The 24,024-nt window shown below is 40.3% G+C and overlaps 1 protein-coding gene across 1 annotated transcript; it reads left to right on the top strand.

Moving 5' to 3' along the window:
• The first annotated feature begins 213 nt into the window (after window positions 1–213).
• On the top strand, window positions 214–23,927 carry opn8b (opsin 8, group member b). Its single transcript, XM_008279617.1, has 4 exons — window positions 214–283; window positions 15,620–15,913; window positions 20,960–21,288; window positions 23,574–23,927. Exons 1-4 carry the CDS (start codon window positions 214–216, stop codon window positions 23,925–23,927), a joined length of 1,047 nt encoding a protein of 348 aa, XP_008277839.1.
• The last annotated feature ends 97 nt before the right edge of the window (window positions 23,928–24,024 follow it).

Raw genomic sequence — 24,024 nt, 5'->3', positions numbered from 1 at the left:
TAGCCCTGCCCTTTACGCACCATCTCCCTGACAACATACAGTACCGCAGGCTATAAGCACAAGGCTGCAGCTTCATGCGTCTCCGCTGCTTTCCCAAGGACATATGGATCTGACACAGGAAAGAATCAGCGGCGACTCATTTTGACTTTTCTTCTCACTCCATGAAGATCACTTCTTGTTCCTCCTTTCTCCCCGTTGCTGATCGTGGTTCCCATGGATATCTACGCCTCCGCTTTATCCCCGGCGCTGGACATCGGCACCGGTTGTTACCTGCTGCTTTTAAGTAAGTTAAAAGCCACGCGTAAAACTGGACTGAATTATATCAGAAACTGTCGTGGTGCTCGAAAGTTTTACATCCCTGCTCGGCTCAGTTCTCTTGTGTGTGTGTGGAAATATGCAATTATACGAAATCAATTAGTACTCCAGGATTTGGAGAACTGAAATCAGGCTTGAAAACACTGTTCTGCTTTTCCATAATCCATTTTACGCACATCACTTCGCCACCACCGACCGAGAATTTACTGCTGAGTACAAATCCTTGTTACACAGAAGGCATGAGATGTCTTCGCTTTTTGTCAAACACTTTCAGACTTAAAGCTAGATTATTATTTTTTGCTCAAATAAACTCAGCCACCTTTGAAAGAAGCTGCCAGCAGGTTCGTAAGGTCTTAAAGTTTACGGTTAAGTTTTGCTTAAGGCATGATGTGTCCAAAGTTTAAAGGTGAGAATATCCCTTGAGAGAAGTGACCAAAACAAGTGTGTGTGTTTTTGTGCACAGGAGGCAGCCTTTGACCTTTAAGGATGCAGTCTCTATCATATTCCACATCATCACATTCTAAAATGTCAATTGACAGTCCTGTAATACGGCAATTAAAAGACGCATTGAGTTTTATAAATGGGTGAGCAATTGTTTTATTTAGGCTGCAGCTCACATCCTTTCTCCACAGGAGTCTTCCTGCCATTTTCCCTCATTTCATCTGCCTGGAAACTTATTGTTAAGCAGTAAATACACTGAACAATCAAAGAGAGGTTGTTAGATTTGCAGAGACAAATGGAAAATGAATGACAGAAGCTTTGAGCAAACATGGTGTGCAAATTGGCACAAGACAGACAATTGATTGATGGAGGGATCACAGAGCAAAGCAAAGAAAATCAAAGTCCATAATTTGATAAACCTTTAAAAAGAGAGAGAGAGAGAGATTTGAATCCAGCGATTGTGGACATCCTGTTTGAGCTTTGGTATTCTCCTCACATGTGCAGATCATCCCTGCTCATATCTCTGCTATCCACGAGGGGAAATGTGTGGCTGAATTTTCTGTGTTGTCTTTTTGACATTCAATAAGTAGGCATGATGGAAGATGAATGATTGATGATGTTCTGGGGACGGGTTCAAACAGCAATCACAATAAAAGAGATTAGTTCAACTTGATTAATTTTGTGTCAAAATCCTACAATGTTCATCCATCCATTATCTATCCATCCATCCTCTATACACCGTTTAATCCTCACTAGGGTCGTGGGGGGGCTGGAGTCTATCCCAGCTGACTCAGGGTGAAGGCTTAGACTTAGAGACAAACAACCAAGCACACTTGCATTCACACCTACAGACAATTTAGAATCACCAATTAACCTCAACATGTTTGTGGACTGTGTGGGAGGAAGCTGGAGAACCCAGAGAGAACCCACGCTGCACGGGGAGAACATGCAAACTCCACGCAGAAAGATCCCGGGTGTCCTCACCGAAACGCGAACCAGTGACCTTCTTGCTGCGAGGCAACAGTGCTACCAACTGCTCCACCTCGCAGCCCTCTAAAATGTTCACCATCAATAAAACCGTAATTTAAAAATGTAGTTAGTTCTTGTGATAACGTGTTTGTGAGGCGGGTAAAAAGCAGGAATGCTACAAGATTAAACTGGCATTGGTTGACCTGGATGTGGCTGTATGTGTGAGAGAGGGCGTCCAGGATGCAATCGATAGACAAGGCAAGCGAGAGGAACTTCAGAGGAGGTGAACCGTGCTTTATTGTGCTCCTGTGTGAATGAAAGCCAGGTGTCTTCTTTCCATCCTTTTTTACAATCATTCATTGTGTTTGTTATGTTTCCATTCAGCTCTCTGCTACTTACAGGAGGAATCTCTGACACTCTATTAGTCCCGCTGAAATGGAGTGAGATGTGAGTCTATGACTGCTCTGACTCTCACTACGAGTCAAGCTGCTTCTCAGAACGCTATTACAAAGAAGTCGTGCACCTTGATGAAACGATTCCATCAACAGTCATGCACAGTTCAAGGAAGTGTTCATATGTATTCATATGAAAGCCCTCCCTACGCATTTCCAAAGAATAAAAGTGTTAAATTAACTTGATTAACTGTATGCTTGTTAAAGAAACGATTGTGAGACACCAACAATAGTCTCGATCATCCACAGTGCAAAACGCATTTATTTCACGGTGAAGGCTGTATAATTGTAAGCTGCTTAAGTTTTTTGGCTTTTCTATTGGCCTGTGTCCACATCATGTGACTCCTGAGATTCTTTTGATTTGCACTTAAAAACAAAAAGAGCACATTGGAGAGGTAGTGGTGGATTTAACCACAGGAGACCTGATACTGGAGTTTGAAAAATCATTTTGTGATTGTTAAATAACTTGCTAACTAAGCTGTTAAGATGTAGAGATGTTTACTTCTGCCACTTCTCAAGCCGCCAGCATCTAACAAGTTATCTTTGAGCACGGGAAAGAAAACTGACCAAGGTGCTACCTTATGTAACATCTAACTAACCAGTAATCATCCTGCTCAACCTGTTCAGCTCCAGCACAGACACAGACAGTATGTTCTTTCTGGAGGAGGCGGGAACAGCAGCAGGTCATCAGGTTTTCAGAGCAAAACAGTCCACTGACATCAGCCATAAAATCAAGTCCCGATAAAAATCCTCTTTTGATTGAAACACTGTATTTCTTTGTGGTAACAGATTACGGTTATTAGTTAATGGAGACAGCAAAAGAGCAAGAAAGTTTGTTTTAATTTTCCGCAGGGTTGGAGCCAGGATTTTATAACTACCAAAGTTCAGTCCCTAATACCATGTCCTCAATAACTTTTCGACTTGCCACAAAACCTGAAATTGTCTGATCATTTTTACTGTGGTGGTTAGCACCGTTGCCTCACAGCATGAAGGTCGCCGGTTCACGTCCCAGTGAGGACACCCTGGATCTTTCTCTGTAGAGTTTGCATGTTCTCCCCGTGCAGCGTGGGTTCTCTCCAGGTTCTCCGGCTTCCTCCCACACAGTCCAAAAGCATGTTAATTAGTGATTCTAAATTGTCCGTAGGTGTGAATGTAAGCGTGCTTGATTGTCTGTCCTGCAATAGCCTTTGCCCTGAGTGGGCTGCGATAGGCTCCCCCGCAGTGAGGATTGTATAGATAATGGTTGCATGTTGGAGATGATGGATGATGAAATTAACCATCTTTGCTGAAAAAACTGAACCACGAGGACATGTGAGACTTCAGTTAGTTTGCACAAAAACAGCCCAATATGGGTCCTCTGAGGCTAAATCATGGTTTCCTTGTCTGCTTTTATGCAAAGGTCATGCAAATTTCATCATCTACCCAAGTCTGCAAGGGTTTTTGTAGATCTCTTTGTTGGTGTCCATGTGCAGCCAAAACTTTGTGACACTGTGGACTTTGTTTGCTGTGAGCACAGCGACCGTGCATGTGCCAGGAAAAAAAGTGCAACTCAGAAAGAAGTGCTTTCTTAGAGGGGAGACTATATGAGGTAATTGTTCGTCACCCACACCTTCATGATGCATCCTTGAGAGAGCTGCAATTCAAGTGGCTGCTGCCAGAGTTTGAAGGTGCTTTGGTTTGTACTTGCTTTCCATTTACGGTGCTCAAACACGGTGAGGTCAGTGCGTTAGGGTGTAGGTATAGGTCCACCAAGATTACTTTTTTGTTATTTTGGAACTGAGTTAATATTTTGGCTGAAATTTCTCAATTTCCTGTGTTTTCACATGTGGAGATTTTTTGTAAATTCCAAAAACACCTTACCTGAGGAGCCATTTTTATGATTTAATGTCTGTGGAAATACAACTTCCACAACCCAGACAGAAGAGTTATCAGCTGATCCAAATGACTAAATGGCTCCAACAGAGAACAGTCTTTTTAATTAAGGCCCCTTAAATTTCGTAAAAGTGCAAACTTTTAAAGCAACAGTGGTACTGGGGCCCAAGATAGTTCCTGTTGGTGTATACGTATTGATATATCCATATATCCTACTAAAAATACAGTCTTTAGTCAACATTTCACAAACATTTTAGGCCTTTAACAACAGTAGAACTTCATGTGTGGCACATATGACAAGACAAAGTTCCAGTTTTTCCTACCTGACATGTCAAAATGGTGATATGGATTCATTCGTAGGACCACAAAACCCAGTGTGCATAAGGGTCTATATATTAATGTTATATGTGCAAAGGTACAAGTTGTTTCCATTATGTCTTTATGTTGAAATGTAGTGATATAACCAAACAAACTCATGGTTATTGAAAGCCATCATCACAAGTTCTATGACAAATCAAATAAGTAAAACAACAAATCAATGCTGCACTAACAGCAGCAAAAGAAAAACATCAAAGACACATCATTCGTAAGTGGGTTTTCATTTATTTAAAGAAAGAAGATTCTCAAAAGCCATTTCAAAGAGTTTCCATGGTCTTCTCCTTCTTTATTGTAGTTGGTCACAGAACGTGTTCTATTGGCGGCAGCAGATATCATCAGATGGAAGCCACTTGAACGAAGCAGCCTGTGTTTTTGACTGTAAGTGGTGGCTGAGATTCACCACTAACACGGTTGTAGTGGAGCAAGATGTGAGGGCGAAGTTTATGCACCAGTGTGGCCCATCTGCATAATTCAAGTGGCCTCCATCGGTCAGCGTACAGGGATGTGGAAGTCATGATTTGGGCTTTAGGTCAACTTTTGTTTTGAGTTGCTGTTTTGAGCTTTTGTTTGCATCTTTTTGTGCCATAAAAGTACTTTGTTGGGTTCAGGAAAAGATTTGAATTAAAATACAGCGGTGCAAAAGTTAAACACAAAGCTCTGGTTGTTTTCTAAGTTGCTTGGGTGACGAGTCCTGACCCAAGAACAACCCCTAAAAATCCAAAGCACCTCACAATTTTGGGGAAAAATATTACAATTTGTGCATGAGACTGAACTGTCTCTCTCCGTGATGCAAATACATAACATTTTTGAAACATGGAGTTAGTTAAACTTGTCTTTTTGATGCAGCTGCTAACTATATAAGAGGAAGAAGCTTAAATAAAATTGAATTTTAAAATAAAAAGCCCTTCTTTGCTCTTCTAAAAATGTCAGACTTTAATACCCTCCTCCTATTCTGAACCTCTCTACTCCCTTATAATATTTTGTACAATCCCTTAATCCTTAATCCAGTGCTTATATCCTTGAGGGTTAAAATATGGATTCGTGCTTGGTGATGATTAGCTATGGGTTTTCCTGCATAGAGGATTTTTTGCTGCTACCCAACAGGCTTTCAGGTGGCTTCTGATAGAAAATCACCATCCCCAACATGACAAGAACGACTTTTAACCCAATTTTGTTGATTGAGGTGTTATTTACTCAAGCACGACTGGCATTTTTATCCATCAAATGATCAGAATATACATAAGACTCATGGCCTTCCGTGCATGCAGACTGATCATGCTTACTGTCATGCACAGTCATACCCCCCAAAGGCTCATCCACAGCCAGGAAAACCCCTGCAAGCTCCTGAATTCATAAATCAAGGATTAAAAAACATTTGATGGAAGTCTGCCCACTCGTGATGTTGCTGTTCCCATGCCGCCTGCCTGGTTTGGCCAGAATGCTAAATGAGTTTCCTCAGAGGTGCCACTGGGCTCTTTAGGTCATTCACCGGAACAATGCCTCTCATGCATCACAGGCCTTTGTCACATAAAAATGTTCAGGCATCCTAGGAAGACAATAAGACTGTAAATATTGAGCTGTTGCACATGGATGCACACTGCCCTATACGGCTGGTATACAGTAAATGGCTTGATCAGTCAGAAATAAAAGGAGCCTCGTCTGGTTTAGCTGAGGAGATTAAATCCTCTAATGAGGAATCATTCCAACTGGATTTGAGATATTTATACCTTTTTAAATCTTGGTTTAATGGTCTTAAAACTATTATGGATTTGCACAAATTCCTTCAGCTAAGGAAACAGCCAGGAGAACTTCAGAGTCTTTAACAGTTCAGCCCAAAGTTTGACTAAAAGGGAACTTTGACCAATAGGTTTATTTTGAGTGGAGACGAGAGAAACGAGGGGAAAAAGACTTTGTGATAGGGGATGTTAATGATAAAGTTAAGCTATGTCTGGGAGGTTTTGTACATTTTTAGCTAAAATACCAACTCCAAATGTGTTCACACCCGTTGCAGAGAAAATGGTTCATGCCAAATGGTCCTGGTAGTTTCTGTCATGTGGTAGAGCGTTCATATACACAATACACTGAGAGCAGATGATGCAGTTGTTCTCTAGGCAGTTAGAAGTCAATTATACGTCATGGCTAAAAAAAAAAACAAAAAACAAGAGGCTGCTGAGTGCAAATAGTGGCTGCTCACAAGAAGAGGAAAGACTATGATGTCATATCCAAGTGTGTTCAAGTGCCAGTGGACACGGTGCGATGCATCACTCTCAAAGGGTTGGCTGGAAACTAAAGGTCACCTCTGCATGGGCAACAATGGTGACATAGAGGCCAAGAAGATTCAAAGGATTATGACCAAGACCACACTGTTGAATCTGATTTAATTCTGGTCGCAACATCTCAATCAGACACTAAATGAGGCTGGTCTCAGTGGACATCGACCAAAGAAGACTTTTCCAAACAGACGCACAAAAGCTCGGCTGGACAAAGAAGGAAGCTTCTGATCACCAGTTCTGTGGTGGTTTGATGAGGTGAAAAGCAGAGCTGCTTGGTTACAGGGACCTGGCTTTTGTTTGGCAAAAGAACAGAGAAGCATCTCAAGAATCTCAAGATCGTCATTTTTGAAGTCAAGCATGAAAGAGGGAATGTGTATCTTCGGGGGTGTTTTTCTGCTAATGGACTAGTCAACCTTGTCGGAGGAGCAGCAACATGAGAAAAGAGGATGATATGAAGATTACTATCAGTCAGAAGAGCTTGTCCTTGGGCAACAGTGATCTGAAACATACAACCAAAGCATTGAAGAAATGGTTAACAAGAAGTATTAGCAACATGTTGGAGTCCAGACCTCAATCCTATCAAGAGTCTGTCAAGAAACTGAAGACCTGAGTGATGGAAGGAAGCTTTCAACATGAAAGACCTGGAGATCATCACAAAAGAGAAGTAGAACCAAATCCCAGTGGAGACATGCAGGAAGCTTGTTAGTGATTATAACAATCACTTGACTGCTGCAATGGCAAACAAGGGCTTTGACATTTGATGTTTGAACGTGACAGTTTTTACAAAAATGTCAAAACAACAACACGTTAAAGTCATCATTAACATCTCCAACACGTTGTACCGTCTTACGTCTTGTTTACGTCGTTTCCAGCCAGTAGAGACCTGAGCGTGAATAAATTCGAGCATGACTATATCTAAGGCTTCGTACCATCCCCCTACTCTCCGTTCCTTACACTTCACCTCTCCCCCACCGCCTCCTCCACCTCACACCTCCTCTCACGTAACCCCCCTCTCCAATCAATATTCCACCATTAGGCCGTTATTGAGCTCTGTTTGGATAAGGACGAAGAAGGCGTCCTCGTGTGTTTATCTAAATCTGGCTGTGTTAGCACTGCTTTACCCGTCTGTCATTCAAACCTTGTGCGTGTACATACCCGCGTAGCCACAAACCCTGATCTGTGATCTTTACACTTCCGCTGTGATTATATTTGAATTTGTCCATCGAATGACTTTGGCATTTTGATTATGTGTGTGGGCTTCCTGGTTTCCTGTCCGTCCAGGCAGAGTGCATGCTGTCAGAAAAGGTTAATGTTTGGTCAATTACTAGCCTGAGTGTTTTCCCTGGACTTATTTAGCATGTGTGTTGGGAGGAAGCAGGTAAAGTAGCATTAACTTTGAGGGAAAGGGACCGATTTTGAGTTTCATAACCCTCAAAATGTTGACTTTTCATTTGTAACGTCTGCAACCCAGTATTCATAAATGGGAGAATGGCTGTTTAGCTGTCATAGACCCACTTTGACAGGTGAAGAAAACAATGTGTTCCAATTGATTCTTTCTTGTTCTTGTGCTGACAGGAATTAGAGCTGTTGGCTTAGCTGCACTTCTTTTGAAGGTAAACCTCAGTGAGCTGGAAGCTGATCGGGTCAGTGGTCTTTGTGTCCAAACAGTCAAAGTTCATTTTGGATAGGAGGTTACATGATAAAGGAGTGTCAGCATTTATGGATTTAAAGTGTTTATCTGCTCGTTTCAATGACATTTAAAGGTGGAAAATGTGATTCTTGCCGAGCATCAGACCAATATACAAAACAGTGTCAGTGCTTCAGAATGGTCTGAGTACACGTCATTATCATTCTGCAGCTGGGAGTAAAACCACTTTGGGTTATTTGTATTTCTTTAAACCAATCCTCTTGGGTGGGGCTGAGCCCAGGATGCAACAGTGTCCCTGCAACTTCTTCTTGCATGCAGGGAGTTGAGTGCTCTCATTCAGATCTATAATTCACTGAAGGAACCAAGGTCCATGATCTATTCTTAGTGTGTAGATTGTTGCTCCCAGGTGTTGTGGTTTACTGAACCCAAAGGGACTTTAAAAGATGCAGAAGGTGAGAAGGATGCCAAATGAAATGTGTTGTAGAAATGACAGGCTTATTCCCAAAGTAGGCATGCAAGTTCATCCATCCATCCATTATCTATACACCGCTTAATCCTCACTAGGGCTGGAGTCTATGAGCTACACTTAGAGACAGACAACCAAGCACACTCACACCTACGGACAATTTAGAATCACTAATTAACCTCAACATGTTTTTGGACTGTGAGAGGAAGCCGGAGAACCCGGAGAGAACCCACGCTGCACGGGGAGAACATGCAAACTCCACACAGAAAGATCCTGGGTTTCCTCACCGGGATGCGAACCGGGGATCTTCTAGCTGCGAGGCAACGGTGCTAACCACCAAGCCAAGCATGCAAGTTCTACAGGATTTTCTTGACCAACACTTGGTAGCAGTATGAATCAGTAACCATTCATCCGTCTACTCTCCAGTATTGCTTTCCAGCTCTTCCTTGGGGATCTTAAGGCATTCCTGGGCTAGATGAGATAGATAAATTGTCCAGGGAGTTTTGAGTTTACCCTGAGGCCTCTTCCCAGAAAACCTTCAAAGGAAGGCACCCAGAAGGCATCCTAATCAGATTCCCGAACCACATTAGCTGGCTTCTTTTGATGCTAAAAAAAAAAAGGCAAGGACCGTTCTCCGCGCTTGTCATGGTGACCTGTTGCTAGTTAAGCTCCCACAATCCTCTCTGCTTGCCAACAAGGAACTTGTAGTTGAGCGACCTCCTCCTATGGTCACAACTGTTTAAAACAGACAAGCTATTAATCTTACTAAATATTTAGGCACTCCACCTAGTGGTGCAACTGGGTACTCCCGCTAATTTACGATATATTTTCTGGCACGTGTGTCTTTTGTCTTCTGCTTTACCGGTTTAAGTGTTTTAAATTCACATTGTTATCTGTTAAATAACAGATAATCAGTAAATAAATACTTTTTAATTATTTTACAGATTTTTTTCTCTTTTTTTTAAATACCGATGAAAGCTAGTAAAATCACAAAAAAAACAAGCATTTACACACTAACTGTAACAATGATGTGGCAAAACTATACACAATGCCCCCTGCATCAAAAAATCAATATTTTCACAAATGGCCATTTATATTTTTACATGTATGACTGTAAAATAATTTTTTTCCTGTATTTCAATCAACTAAACATATATATTTTTTCTTTTTATAGATTTGCTATTTTCAGTTTTGTTGTTGTTTTTTCAACAGGTTTTGAACATTACACTAATAATAACGTTTTTAATGTGTTTTTCTGGCACTCTGGCTGCTAAATTCTGATTATTTTTGTTTTAAGTTTTACTTTCTCAGCATTACTGACAGCGGTAGCTCCCAAAACCTTGACAAATATGACCTGTACTGGAAATCAACACTGAAGCACCCTGACCTTGACCAGACTCTGACAACCAAACCTCACAGTCTGACACTTGGCAAAAGCAGTGAAGGAAGCTGATTTACAAGTAAGCACTCGAAAATAAACCCCGTCCCAGAATGTATACGGTACTGTAAAGGCGTTTTTGCCACTTTAGGTGTTTAGATTCTTACCCATCGAGTGAGGAAAGTGTCTTATTGGTATCAAACTCTTCGTGTCACTGCTGGATTTACTGCATCTGTGTGCAAGCAGCAGGTGTCTGAAGACTCCTATAAGAGGAGGTGTAAATCCAGAGGGTTGTTTTTCACACATTTGTAAAGGTTTTGGTGAGCTGTGTGTCTTTCATTCAGGCTCAATTTTTTTTTTTCACTTTTCGTTGTCATAAAATGAAAAATGCATTTGTTCAGCACCCTGATTTAGTCATCTTGAGTCGTATTGATTAGAACATCAATAACACAGACATGAATGAAAAGTAGCTGCTGCAGCCTGATTTCAGAACCAGGTTGGGTTTGTTTTTCTGTTCTATTTTACAGTAGTTGGATCAAAAATTTGGAGGAGGGGTTTTCAGTGATGATATTGCACGGCCACGCTTAAATGTGGGAGGCAAGAACAGCACGCATGCTCGCATCTTTAATAAAGTGAATAAGTGCAGAATTGCCCAAGTTCATCAGTAAATGTTTAATTTTTTTGATCCATGATGATAACAGTGCAGAAAAATGGAAATGCAAAGCAAAAATAGCATTTTCAATTTTATAAAAAACACCCTCAAAATTTTTTCCTGGTTTCCTCGAGGCTCTCCTGTGGTTCACACTCTGCCCTCAGCTCACCACCTCATTTACCGGGTTGTCATTTTGTGCCCTCGCGTTCTAGTTTTCAGCTCCTGATCAGTTCTTATGTGTTTAGCGAAGCTCGTCTGTAGTTTTCAGTCTAGTTTCTGTGAGCTTGAAGTTGCATTTTGTTTCTAAAGCTTTTTTTTTTTTTTCTTACAACCTGCCTCTTGTGTTGTGCTGTACTGAGGTGACAGCACTTATAAAAAGGTGAAGATATTCAGTTTATTAGGTGTTGTTTTCTTCTGGAGCTTGTTTTTGTTTTTTTTCCCCATTCTTGGAATAGGGACTGAATGTAGTCACGAATATATCAATTACTGTATATATTTACAGAGCAAAGCAGCTGGTCGAGGTCAAGTACACATTATGAAATGAAAAACACTTTATTTATCCCAGAAGAGAAATTCAGTTATGAGCGATACAATAGTGTAACTCATTTAAATTTCAAATCTACATCCCGAGCAACAAAAGAATCACGTGTCGTTTTGCACTAATGTAATCAGTCTCTCACATGGTAATGTATTCTTACTGTCGAAATAACATGCTCTGATATTTTCAGCTTCAAGTGCCTGTTGATGTCTCTTTTTCTCTTCCTGAGGGGTGTAAATGTACGAGACAAAGGTTGTGGTATTATGTGCATATTTCTAGAAAAAGTAAAAAGACCATTATTATTCAATGAAACCTGCGTCAAGGAAGAGAGATGTTTATTTACCGTCTGGCGGAGAGTCACTTCCTTTACCCTTTTATAGACCGCAGTGCAATTCAAAGTGCTTTACAGATGAATGATGAGACCTAATATGTAGAAAGTTAGATGCATTAATAACATTATGTCAATGAACATACATTCATAAAATAAATGAAGAAGTGTCTGCAAACCATACTAAACCTATTTATTCAAAAGCCAGCCTGTGGAGGCTTTAAGTTTGAGATTTCCACACTTAAAGCAGCCGGAACAGTCTGAAGACCAGAAATCAGCTCTGAGCATAAACAGTACAAACCACGTCGCCAAAGGTTTTCATTCTGAATCGGGGCGTCTGGTGCCAGACGACCTGAGGGGCCAGACTGATTTATACAATGTGAGCATGTGAAATATGTACATATACTCGAATGTATGCTGGTGCAGGACCATGAGTGCTTTAAAAACAAGGTAAAGAAGTCTACAATCAATACAGACTTTTGGTTTTAGTTTTGAATAAGCTGTTGCTGGTTAAAAACATTTTGGGTAGAAGCGATAAAAACGGCATTACAGCAGTCAAGCCTGCTCAAAATAAAGCCTGCATCAGTTTTGTATGTTACTCAAATAGAAAAATGGACACAGATTAGATGAGAAAACTGCCACTCATATGTCTCTAAGCTAAATAAACCACAGCTGGATGTTTAGTTCAGCGTAAAAGATTTGCTCTGTTCAAAAACAATCAAAATCTGCCTCCTAACACCTTTTAAATGTGTGTTCAGGCAGAGGTCAGTTTTGCAGTATATGTGATAAAATATAAATTTGCATCTCCAAAAAAAAACAAAAAAACAACTGAAGTAAAAAGTTAAAGTTTGAGTTTAATATTCTGCTTCATCAATGGTTCAAAGAAACTAAGCAAAAAAAAAACATTTTCTGTCTCTGTTTTAATGCTACTTTACACTTCAAGTCCTTTTAGAGGGAAACTTTTTACTTTCTACTCCACTACGTTTACCTGACAGCGTTGTTCAGATGAAGATTTTACAGAATGGATTATATAAGAAGCTTTTAAACTAGTTCAAGTGTGTCGTCAGGCTCACGTTTCAGATGAGTTAACAGCTCACTAAATACTGATTTCTATCTGAAATTCTCTTGGTTTCATTTTTTTTTTTCAAATGTTCCAATATCTCAGCAAAAATCAAAGCTTGGAGAGAAACTGAGAACTGTTTCTTCTTTCACTCCCATTACTCATGTGATGCAGCTTGTCTCTGTATATAAGCTGGATATACAGTAGTTTACACTAGCTGCCCCTGCAGCAACAATGTCACACAAAATAAAGACCATCTGCTTTCATTTCTAACTATATTTAGCTGTTATGTGCTTTTTATTTATTCAGATTTTTCTTGCAGGACTAAGGAAATATTTTCACCTTGCTGTATTGTTAGTGAAGGATGGATGTGGAATGTGAACATGTTGGCTGCTGTGATCCCATCACAAGATGTTCTCTTGCTGTTTTACACTTTCTCTCACCCCTGTATGTATTACACACATGACTGATCAGTGCTCCCTTTACACACATTGTGACCATGTTTGGGTTTAGTTTAAAGTGTGTTCATGCATTGTTTGGCCTCTCTGTCGGTTCAGAGAGAGCAAAAAGATCAGGACTGCACTCACGTCAGGAGGTTAGTGGTTCTACCCAGTGAGGCCCACTTTAATTTCTATTGAAAACTGGCTGATGTTGAGTCTGAACGTCTGAGAAGTCTTTTCAACCATCTTAAATGTGGTTACAACATCAGCTTATCACAATTTGTTTAATCGTTTTGATAGTTTGCTCAGTTGTAGGTGATTAACATGAAGGTATTTCTAGACAGCCGTATTGCACTGGAAGATAAAATGTGGTCATTTCTTATAGAAGGCCACAAAGATCCCAAAACCACTGACTCTACTTATAGATTATATATTCAAAAATGACAGTAAATATCTAAGATTCACAACTGAAGTCCGTGTGTTGTGCTGACATCATTTTAAATGTCATTTCTTAATAGTATGGCTATTGTTAAAGATACACTGTCATAAAAAAAAACACCTGTAAAAAAAAAAGAAGAAAGAAATGTAAAATTGGCAAGACTGCCAGAAAAAACACATTAAAAATAGTAGAATGTTCTAACATTTAAAAAAAACTGAAAAACTGAAAATAATGGCAAGTATCTATAAAGTAATTGTGCTTTGTAGCTGATTTAAATACAGTAAAACAGTGTAATTGTAGTCTGTATGACAGATGTGTAACTAAGTAGGATTGGTGCAGGTTGCTGCAGCCACAATGGTTTAAAATTATTTTTGTTACAGCTTCGGATAAAACACTGAAAAATCTCTCTAAAAGCATGATCGACTGTATCAAATACCTTTGTGCAGCACTTTTGAAAGACTTCAAGATATTGGTTTTAATTTTTTTAAAAATACTTTTATATGGTTCCAGAGCTACCTAATGGACAGAAAACAGTGTGTGGTGGTCAGTAATGCTAAATCAGAATTTCTGAAAGTTGCAAAAGGTGTCCCACAAGGCTCAATCCTGGGTCCCCTTCTGTTTCCTCTGTACAAAGTTTATCTTGTCTCCTGTAGATTTGATTGTAATATACACCTCTATGTTGATGACACACTACTGTACTGTAGCACAGATAATGTACATTCTGCAGTTAAAGCTGTTTAGTACTGATTTGCTCAGTTACAAGCATAAATTAGTGTCAATGCAGAAAAAAACAATACATTTCTGAGTTACTCCAGAGCCAAAAACACTGCTTTTGACAATCTTTTCATCTCGATTCTAAATGGTACAAATATTTAAAAAGTTGTGGAGCACAAATATTTGGGAGTTGGATCAATGAGAAGCTGACTTTGAAGTATCATGGGTCCAAACTGGTGACAAACTAAAACAAAAACTGGTTTCTTTTACAGGAAAAAAAAACCATGTTTCTCACTGCGTGTAGAAGAAATGCTTTGGTGATGGAATTTTTTATTGTGGTGACATTTTATACTTGCATGCATCAGCTGCAGCTCTTAAGCCTCTAGGCAACGTTTATCACGCTGCACTGAGATTTATTTCGGTTTATAATTGTAGTATTCATGACTTTGAGTTGTTTCCTGAGGTTAGGTGGCCCTATCCCTCTGTTCAAAAAGATACACACAAGGTTTTATTTATTTATAATCTTTCTGTTTTATTTACTCCATTACATTACCTCATTGCTGCAGTTTAATGTGGGACCTTATCACACTCAAATTACTGGATTGTACTGCAGGCGCCAGCTAAAAAAAATGAAAGTTTTACCCACAGTGCACCTTCAAGAAATGAGGCCCCCATACATCAATGTACTCAGTGTACCTATTTAAATATAGGTTAACTAAATGAAGCAGCAACTACTTCAGCTTCCAGGTGCAAATCCTGCTCAAACCGTAGACTATTGAAAATCCCAGCTTTTGTGAATCAGCCTCTTCAGACAGCTGATTTTGTTCTGATGCTTAGTGGTATTGATTGCACATGATGAGGCTCCTGTAAGCTCCGACAAATGAGCTCGTGTCTCCCTTCTTTTTCCCCGTCTTGTCTTACAACCGTGTGCTTTTTCATGCTCAGTGCATGTTTTACAAGATGAGCAGAAAGCTGGGATTCGGCAGTGCTGCAATCAAGGCCTGGAAACGCAGATGATTTGCTTCAAGTAAAAAAAAATATCCAACAACCTTTTATCACTTCCATGAGGGAAAATGTGATGTAATTTACCAGGCGCTCTGTACGCAATCAGAAGACAGCGACTACTTTAAAACGCATTTCTGTGGAGCTTTTAAACGTGGCTGCCGGTAAGACGTCCGCTCACATGGCTTCACTGTGTTCACTGCTTTGTATCCTGCTGCTTTCCTTCCCTGCCTGTCTGCTCCTGTCTGTCTCAGCTGTGCTCTCCATCGTGGGAAACCTGCTCGTCCTCGTCATGGCATTCAAAAGGTCGTCGAGGATGAAGCCACCTGAGCTGCTGAGTGTGAATCTGGCTCTGACAGACCTGGGAGCAGCTGTCACCATGTATCCTCTGGCCATCGCCTCGGCCTGGAACCACCACTGGGTCGGGGGAGATGTCGCCTGCGTTTATTACGGCCTGGCTGGGTTCTTCTTCGGCGTCGCCAGCATCATGAACCTCACCGTCTTGGCCATCGTGCGCTTCGTCGTGTCCCTCAATCTGCAGTCTCCCAGTAAGTAACTCTGGGATTCAGAAAACTGATTTAAAAAAAATCACTTTCTGATATTTTAAGATTTATCGTGTGCAGAAAATGGAAACGATGCAAACTTTATGCAGGAACTTTTAACTTCTAGCTTCTCCTCTCACTTCTCTGTACAAGCCTTTTACTAAATGATCTGCACTTAAATGGCGCTTTTCTACTTTAGCGCTACTCAAAGCACTTCACAATGTGTTTCTCAGTTACAGTTATCCTCTCCTCAAACTACAATTAACACTTTGTCTGTACAGTGATCCAAACATTCACATGCTTCTAGACTGTCTGTAATAAGATTGTTAAGGTGACTAGCCTTGAAAGACCACAAGTTTTACAGATTCTTGTCCATCACTAGATACTTTGTTGAGTGAAATGATGTATAGAAGGCTTTTTTTTCTCCACATGTCAGCACCAATATTGCTCTAAAAACGTCACGCTGCAGAAGAAACAGTTTGCAGCATAAGACGCTTCTCACACACTTTGTTTTAGAACTTTTACATCTGTTACAAACACAGATGTCCATAAAGTTTCGTTTGTTGCTGTTTGTAGGAGTCGTTCCTCTGATTGTATTTAATAACTGCAGAATCAGACAGCAGCAGGATCCTTGTATATTTTTTTATGTTTATTTAAGTGAAGGGCCTCGCAGCAAGAAGGTTGCCGGTTCGCGTCCCGGTGGCGGCACCGGAATCTTTCTGCGTGGAGTTTGCATGTTCTCCCCGTGCAGCGTGGGTTCTCTCCGGGTTCTCCGGCTTCCTCCCACACAGTCCAAAAACGTGTTGAGGTTAATTGGTGATTCTAAATTGTCTGTAGTGACCGTGCTTGGTTGTCTGTCTCTAATTGTAGCTCATAGACTCCAGCCCCCCCCGTGACCCTAGTGAGGATTAGGCGGTGTATAGATGATGAATGGATATGTAACTGAATCCAGAGCAAGAGAGTTACCACATTTACGTATGTGTATAACCAGCAGTAACTTCATCATTAACTTTAATCCTTCTTAAATAATCAGTAAAGTGTTGTGGGCATGTCTCAATGAAGCAATGAGGAGCATTAAAAACTGATCTATGTCTACATGAAAGAGTGTCGTCACTTGAACAGATTAATAAAGCAGCAACGTTACATATCTCACGTCTAAAATAGGCTCAAACGAATTCATTCAAATTCTGTGCAGAGGGTTTGTGAGTCACTCTGCAGTGGTCGTAATAGCTGCTACTTCACATGCAAGACATCTGCTAAGTGGCTGCTTCCACATTTCCAACACAAGCATTGGAAGTGATGAAGGAACAGAACACGCATTATATTTGAGCTGATATCAGACAGTGTTTTACTGTGAGGTCGGTATAAACAGCCCGCGGCGTCGATCTGCATCTCTGAATGACTTATTTCTTTACTTGGTAATCTTAGGCGTCTTGTTTCTTGCTTGCTTGAGGGAATGTTTGGATTCGTTGGGGTTTTTTTGTGTAATTTATGGGGGCGATTGAGATTAATATTTAGATTAGTCAGGTGAATGTATAGAATAAATAACATTGTAGAGTATTGTTTAAACTTGTGAGGTCAGTTTGTTGCACTAATCTCTCTACTGGGAGGCACTTTAGCTCCATTTAAATGTCAAACTCCTTCTTTATTTATGTGTTTCCAAGTGCTAAAACAAAGAAACCTGGACTTGCAAGAGTTTCTTGTAAAACGGCACCTTTTTGGTTTTGCATTTCAATTTTTTTGAGCTACACAGTGTTAATTATTTAGCTTTAAACGTGCTGGTGGGCAGGTCTTTATGCTAAGTCAACCCCGTAAGACCTCGACTGTTTTCCGAAGTTTGGACCCAGGAAACATAACGTCCCCAAGTTTAATCGGTAACAGCCCGACATGAACAACATCTGTAGCTCTCAATAGAACATTAAAATACCGTCCAAGTCTTCTTGTCTTCACGTCAGAGTGACATCTGGAAAACTTTGCTCCACATAATTAAAATTAGAGTCAATAGCAGCCTTGTAACAAAGACTCAGAAACACTGATGCTATTGAATCGCTTCTAAATATTCTCAGCTGCTGCTTTGCCAAATGTGATGCAACAGAAATGAGAACTTCAGTCACTGTAGCTGCACTCAGCGCGTACCAGGAGACCTTTTCAGTCAATGTGTGACGCTGTTGGCAAACTTCTAAAAATGTCTCTGTCCTTATAACAGACATGGCCAGGTCCTGGTACAGAGTCCTGCACGGTGGAAGAGGTTCATGTAAATAGCAGCCTTTATATTTACCAGCCAGATGTGATTTCAATTCAAGTCTCTTGCAAGAAAGCCATAAAAGCACATTTTCCCCAAAATGTCAAACTGATGCTTTAGATGCTGAACATGCTCACTTTGTCTGACAGACCGAGATGGGTTTTTCTCTGGATTATCTTCTGTGAAGTGTCAGACTGCCTCTGACACTTGAACATATATAAAAATGCACTGCAGTGTTGGGCGCTAGAAGAAGCACTCTGTAGAAGTACATCAGGCCATTGGAAGCAAAAGTTATGCATTTAAAATTGGACTTCTAGACTTGAAGTAAAAGTACTCTTTGTGCAGAATGGCATATGTCAGAATAATGTATGTTTTGGAAATAAATTATTGATGCAATCATGCTAAAGTTGGTAAAGATCTGGTGGGTAGCTTTCACATTTTCCATTAGAACTCAATACAGTTTTGTTTTAATCAATAATATGGCTGGTTATATTTTGCATTAATCTAAAGCTGCAAAGTAACTTTAGCTGTTAAGTAAATGCAATGGAGTAAAAGTATTGCCTCCGAAATGTAGCGGAGTGGACGTATAAAGTAGCATAACATGGGAATACGAGACTTAAATAGAGTACTTGAGTAAATGTACTTAGTTACTTTCCACCACTGGTAATGATGGCAAACCTCTTGGTGGAAGCTCACTGCCTAAGCAGTCAGAGCAGTTTGTCAGTACAAGCAGGGGATGAACAGCATAAAAAGGTTTGATAAGAGCCTTAAAATATTCACTCAACTCTCGGCTTAGCGAGAGGAGACGCACAAGACGAGCAAATCAGAGTGTCTGGCTCGCACAAAGAGTTGGACCAATAGATTTCCATACATTTAAAAATGCTAAAAGCCAAGCAAAAGTAACTTTAGCTGGCTTTTTTTTTTTAACAGCCAGCAGGGGGCGACTTCTCTGGTTGCAAAAACAGGTGCGACTGTAAAGAATTCTATAAGAAAATCACCTGATTTGTTACCTTAGTAAGAATTTGCTTTGTCAATTTATGGATTCAATCATTACTTTAAAGCCTCCTTCAATACTGCATGATGCTCATTTTGCAAATTCTGGTCCCATTTAGAGTAAAAAACATGACAAAGCAGCATGTTTTACCTTCAAAACAACAGTCCACAAATCAGAGTTGGCATCACAGTGGCTGCGTCCATCTCTGTCATATAGCCTTTGCTTGGGTCACATAATAATAAATGAGCATTTAACAACCGATAGATTAAAAAACGAACACAGATGAGGCTCACACGTGAGCGTATGGTTCTAGGGAGGCAGCAGCAAAAACACATTACGAATAAGAAGAGGTGAATCCTCATGACAACCTCCTGGGTCTGATCTCTTTAAAAATCCATTTACATCTCATCTGCACTGTTTGGTTAAATACTGATTCATACTGTCGTTTTTTTTTTTTTACTCCTCGTGTCCACGTGGGCTGTGAGATATGGTTACAACAAGCAGACCTGTTTTGTAAAAAAGACACAAGGCAGAAACAGTCGGAGGTCATTGCATAACAATACTGTCTCCTCCATTAGCGTCATCCTGTGGATTACTAAAGTGCCCTGGGGGATGGTATTACTGTAGATCAAGATGTAAACGGATTTTTTTTTTAGGTAGGATGTTACATCAGGAGGGTCTTAAAGGGATTTATTTATTTTTTTACTTTATTTTATAATGTCTTTTTTATTAGTGACCAGATAGCCCTGTCATATACGCTGGTGGAACCATCCTCTTTGTGTAATTTGTGGTTTTTGGGTTGCGCTCTCGATGTTGGATGTTATTTTTCCTACATGCTAAATTAATCTACCCAGGTTACATAAGATATTTCTAATCACAAGTCTGAAATATTAATTTACTGGAAGTCCATGTCTTTATCTAAGCACTGTACACAAATATGCATTCTGTATGTGTGTATGTACATGCATACTGTATGTGGGAGCAGGATAATGACAGTGTGGTTTGACATTGGAAAAAAACAGAATTAAATGCTGCAGGAATAAAAATTCTAATTTGCTGCTTTAGTTAAAACTTTTAAGTTGTAAAACATAACCTTGACGTGTTGGGTTGACATAATAATGTTGCGTCAACTTCATTTTAAGTGTAATTAAGACTCAGATTTGTGCGTTTGTTGGTTTCAAACTTGATTCAAGTTGAGGTAACTTATTAAAGTTTTATTCACCTTGAGGACAGCATTCCAAGTGCTTTTCTCTGCCTACTTAACATTGGAGCGACGTAGTTATTTAAATCTGCCAACTTGAAAACTCTGCTTTAGAAATATTGGTTGGAACAACTTCATTTTTTTAGAAATAATGACCTTAAAAACTTCCCAAACTTAAACTTTTTAAAACAAAATCCTGTTACCAATCATTAAGTTAGTCAAATAACAATATCTTTGAGTGCAGAGGAGAAGCTAATTCACCCAGCTCAGTGTAGCTTGGTGGTTAAGTTTCAATAGAAGTTGTCATAAATCAAAAAGTGATGCCAACTATTGAGCCCAAACATAATTATTTCACAGTGAATTCTACACTAATACATATGTAAAGCCACTCACTGGTACATGGCACAGAAGAATTTGTTCAACAGATGCAGCATAGCTACATGTTTTTAGCTTTTCCGTTGGGAATATGTTTGATCTCTGTACCTGTCCTTTTGGAGAAATCCGGATTATAGCACCTCTCTGTAAAACCTAAGCTGCTTTATTAAAGCCCCTGTGTGTATACTACAGCATACTAAAGACAAAAAAACAAGCAACCTTTCTCTTTCTTCTCTGCAGAGGAGAAAATCGGTTGGAGGAAGGTGAAGCTGCTGTGCGTGTGGACGTGGCTGTACGCTCTGGTCTGGGCTCTGTTCCCCATCCTGGGCTGGGGTCGCTACGGGCCCGAGCCCTTCGGCCTGTCCTGCTCGCTGGCCTGGGGCCAGATGAAGCACGAGGGCTTCTCTTTCGTCATCTCCATGTTCTCCTTCAACCTGGCCATGCCTGCCGTCATCATCGTCAGCTGCTACTTCGGCATCGCCATCAAGCTCTACGTCACCTACAAGAAGTCCATGAACCACAGCAATCGAATCCCCAATATCGTGAAGCTCCATCGGAGGCTGTTAGTAGTAAGTGACTGATCTGTTCTTATGTGTCTGGGCTTTCTGTGCAACCTTTCCCCAATGGTTCTTCAGCATCTGTATCAAGCACCTTGCAATACATAGCAAACGCACCCCGTGTATGGAAGCACGCACTAGTAATGTATTTGTTATTGTGGGCTGTTTCCAAGCTTTCAGACCTGTTTTCACAGCTGCATCAGACAAACTGAAGCACCTCTTCATCAGCCCGTGTTCATTAAAATGTATGTATTTTCAAAGCAGCTCCAGGCTGAGTAAAGCCAACAGCGAGCTCGATGCACTCACATCTCTTCAGCCCTGTTTAAACTGATCAACAAAGGAATTTTTTTTCAAAAAATGTGTCAATCACAAAAAACAAGATTAAACGTGTACATACTGTGCATGCATTACCACGGCGCATGTTTCCAGAGGACCACAGGAGTTACAAGGTGTTGAGATTATGGCTTAGGATCATTATACATATTGAGAATCAAAGTCATGTGAAAGAAAAGAGCCCACAGATGAAGAGGACATGCAACACCATGACGAAAAATGTGCTTTTTTTTATCACTTATTCAACAAAAATGTCAATAGATGTAGTGTTCTGCTCTTTAAAAAACTTCACCCTTGGCATTAGAAGCTAATATTGCCCCCTAAAGCAGGAATAACTTCATATAGATGCATATTTGTCCACCAAACAGACATTTTTTTGCCACTTATCCTGCAAAATTCAATCAAGATGTTTGAGGGCTTTCTTGCATGCTGATGGACTACATACCTAATATCTCTGCAACCTCATCCACACCAATCAACAAAGGGATAGAAAAATAAAATAGTGCCATGATGAAAGAACAAATGAAATAAAACCATGCACCATGAGGAGGCTACAGAGGACTACAAGAGTTAGACTGTGTTATTATTGTAATGAATATTAACAAGCAGAGATATGTAAAAAAAAAAAAAAAAAAAGTGCCTAGAGATAAAGATGATAAAACCACCAGAAAAAAATCAGCTTTTCCATCATTTATTCCAGTCAAATATCAATAGATGTATTGTTCTTCTGTAGAAAAGTAACTGCACCCTTCAGAAACTAGTATTTCTCACTTTAGCAGGAATACCTGCTTGTAGATATTCCTGCACAACCGTCCTACAGTCTCTGCTGAAATTTTTGAAGTTCATTCAGTTGCAAGGTGTTTAAAGGTTTTCTTGCATGTAATGTCTGGTTCAAATCCCCCCCACAACATTTCACTATGATCCAAATCTGGGCTTTGACTAGGCTGTTCCAAATAATCCTCCATTTCTACTTTCGGAGCCATTCATTCGTGGATTTGCTGCATGCTTCGGGTCATTATCCAGCTGAAAGGTCCACCTCCACTCCAACGTTCAGACGGACGGACGGCCTTGCATGAACTTCAAGCAGCTAGACGTTAACTTGATAGTTGAATCAGTCATTGCAAGCTGCAGGCAACCCCAAACCTTTATGTTTCCACATCTGGGATTCACGCTCTTCTGAAAATGTGTCGACTATTCCTGTAGCCCAACTACTCCGTCTTTAATTCATCTGTTCAAAACAATGCACACGCCTGTATGTTCATTAGCAAACTCTAACTTTGTTCTAACGTTCATCTTTTTCCTGCCACACCTCCAATGCGGATCACATTTGTGGTTTCTGATAATAGACGCGGCACTTTTCCACCAACCTCCAGATTCTGAGATCTTACAGTTGGTGGAAACATCTTTTTTTTGCATCAAACAGTCAGATTTTGTGCTGAATCTGCTTGTTTTTTTGACAAATTTGTTTGAAATCCGCACCACCTGTAGCAGATTTACTTTACCACGTGATATATTTCAGATCATTTGAGATCTGTTCAAAGCCACATCCACAACCCTTATTTTGAAGGCCTTGGAAAGTTTAGCATCACTTCAACAGCACCAGCAGACCTCAGAGATTTAAATTAAAAGTCACTCCTTTCATAAGTAATAAGCATTGACACCTAATACAGAAACCCTGTTTCACATTTTATGGACTTGGGGGTGTGATAAATGTCAGGGATGTTGCCTTCTTACTTATTTAAATTAGAAAAATTGCGACAAAATGCTAATTTTATGTGACCCTTGTTTAGTGTGTCGCCTTAATCTGTACGCACAAGAGGATCAAGTGTTTAAATACATTAAAAATACACCAATTTTCATATATTCAGTGTATTACTTTTTCTAGAAACTGGCACTCATTGAAAAGCCTGCTTAATTTTTAAGTTCAGTGATAATGTTTTTACTGTCCTCTTGTTCTACTGCAGATTGCCGTTTTGATCAGCATGGGCTTCATCGGTTGCTGGGCGCCCTACAGCCTGGTGAGCATGTGGTCCATTTTCCACGACAGCAGCACGATCCCGCCCGAAGTCAGCCTTCTGCCGTGCATGTTCGCGAAAAGCTCCACCGTGTACAATCCCATGATCTACTACTTCTTCAGCCAGAGCTTCAAAAGCGAGGTGAAGCAGCTGCCGTGGCTTTGCCTGGGCGCCAACCCGTGCCACGTCCCCAACAGCGTCAACGACAACAGCATTTACGTGGTCCGGGCCGACCTCAAGCCCAAAGTAGCCACGCGGCCGACCCTGCAGGAGATCACAGAGCTCAAGACGGAGTCTCTGTGATGAAGGACTTGCTCTTTGGGACATGCGCTGGGGGAAAGACTGTGAAAAGAATCTCATAAGGTGTTTTCTCACAAACATTATCGGGAAATGTTGTTTT

Source organism: Stegastes partitus, unplaced genomic scaffold, assembly GCF_000690725.1.
Source record: "Stegastes partitus isolate 25-593 unplaced genomic scaffold, Stegastes_partitus-1.0.2 Scaffold166, whole genome shotgun sequence".
Lineage (NCBI taxonomy): Eukaryota > Metazoa > Chordata > Actinopteri > Pomacentridae > Stegastes > Stegastes partitus.
This window is presented reverse-complemented; position numbering and strand designations above follow the sequence as displayed.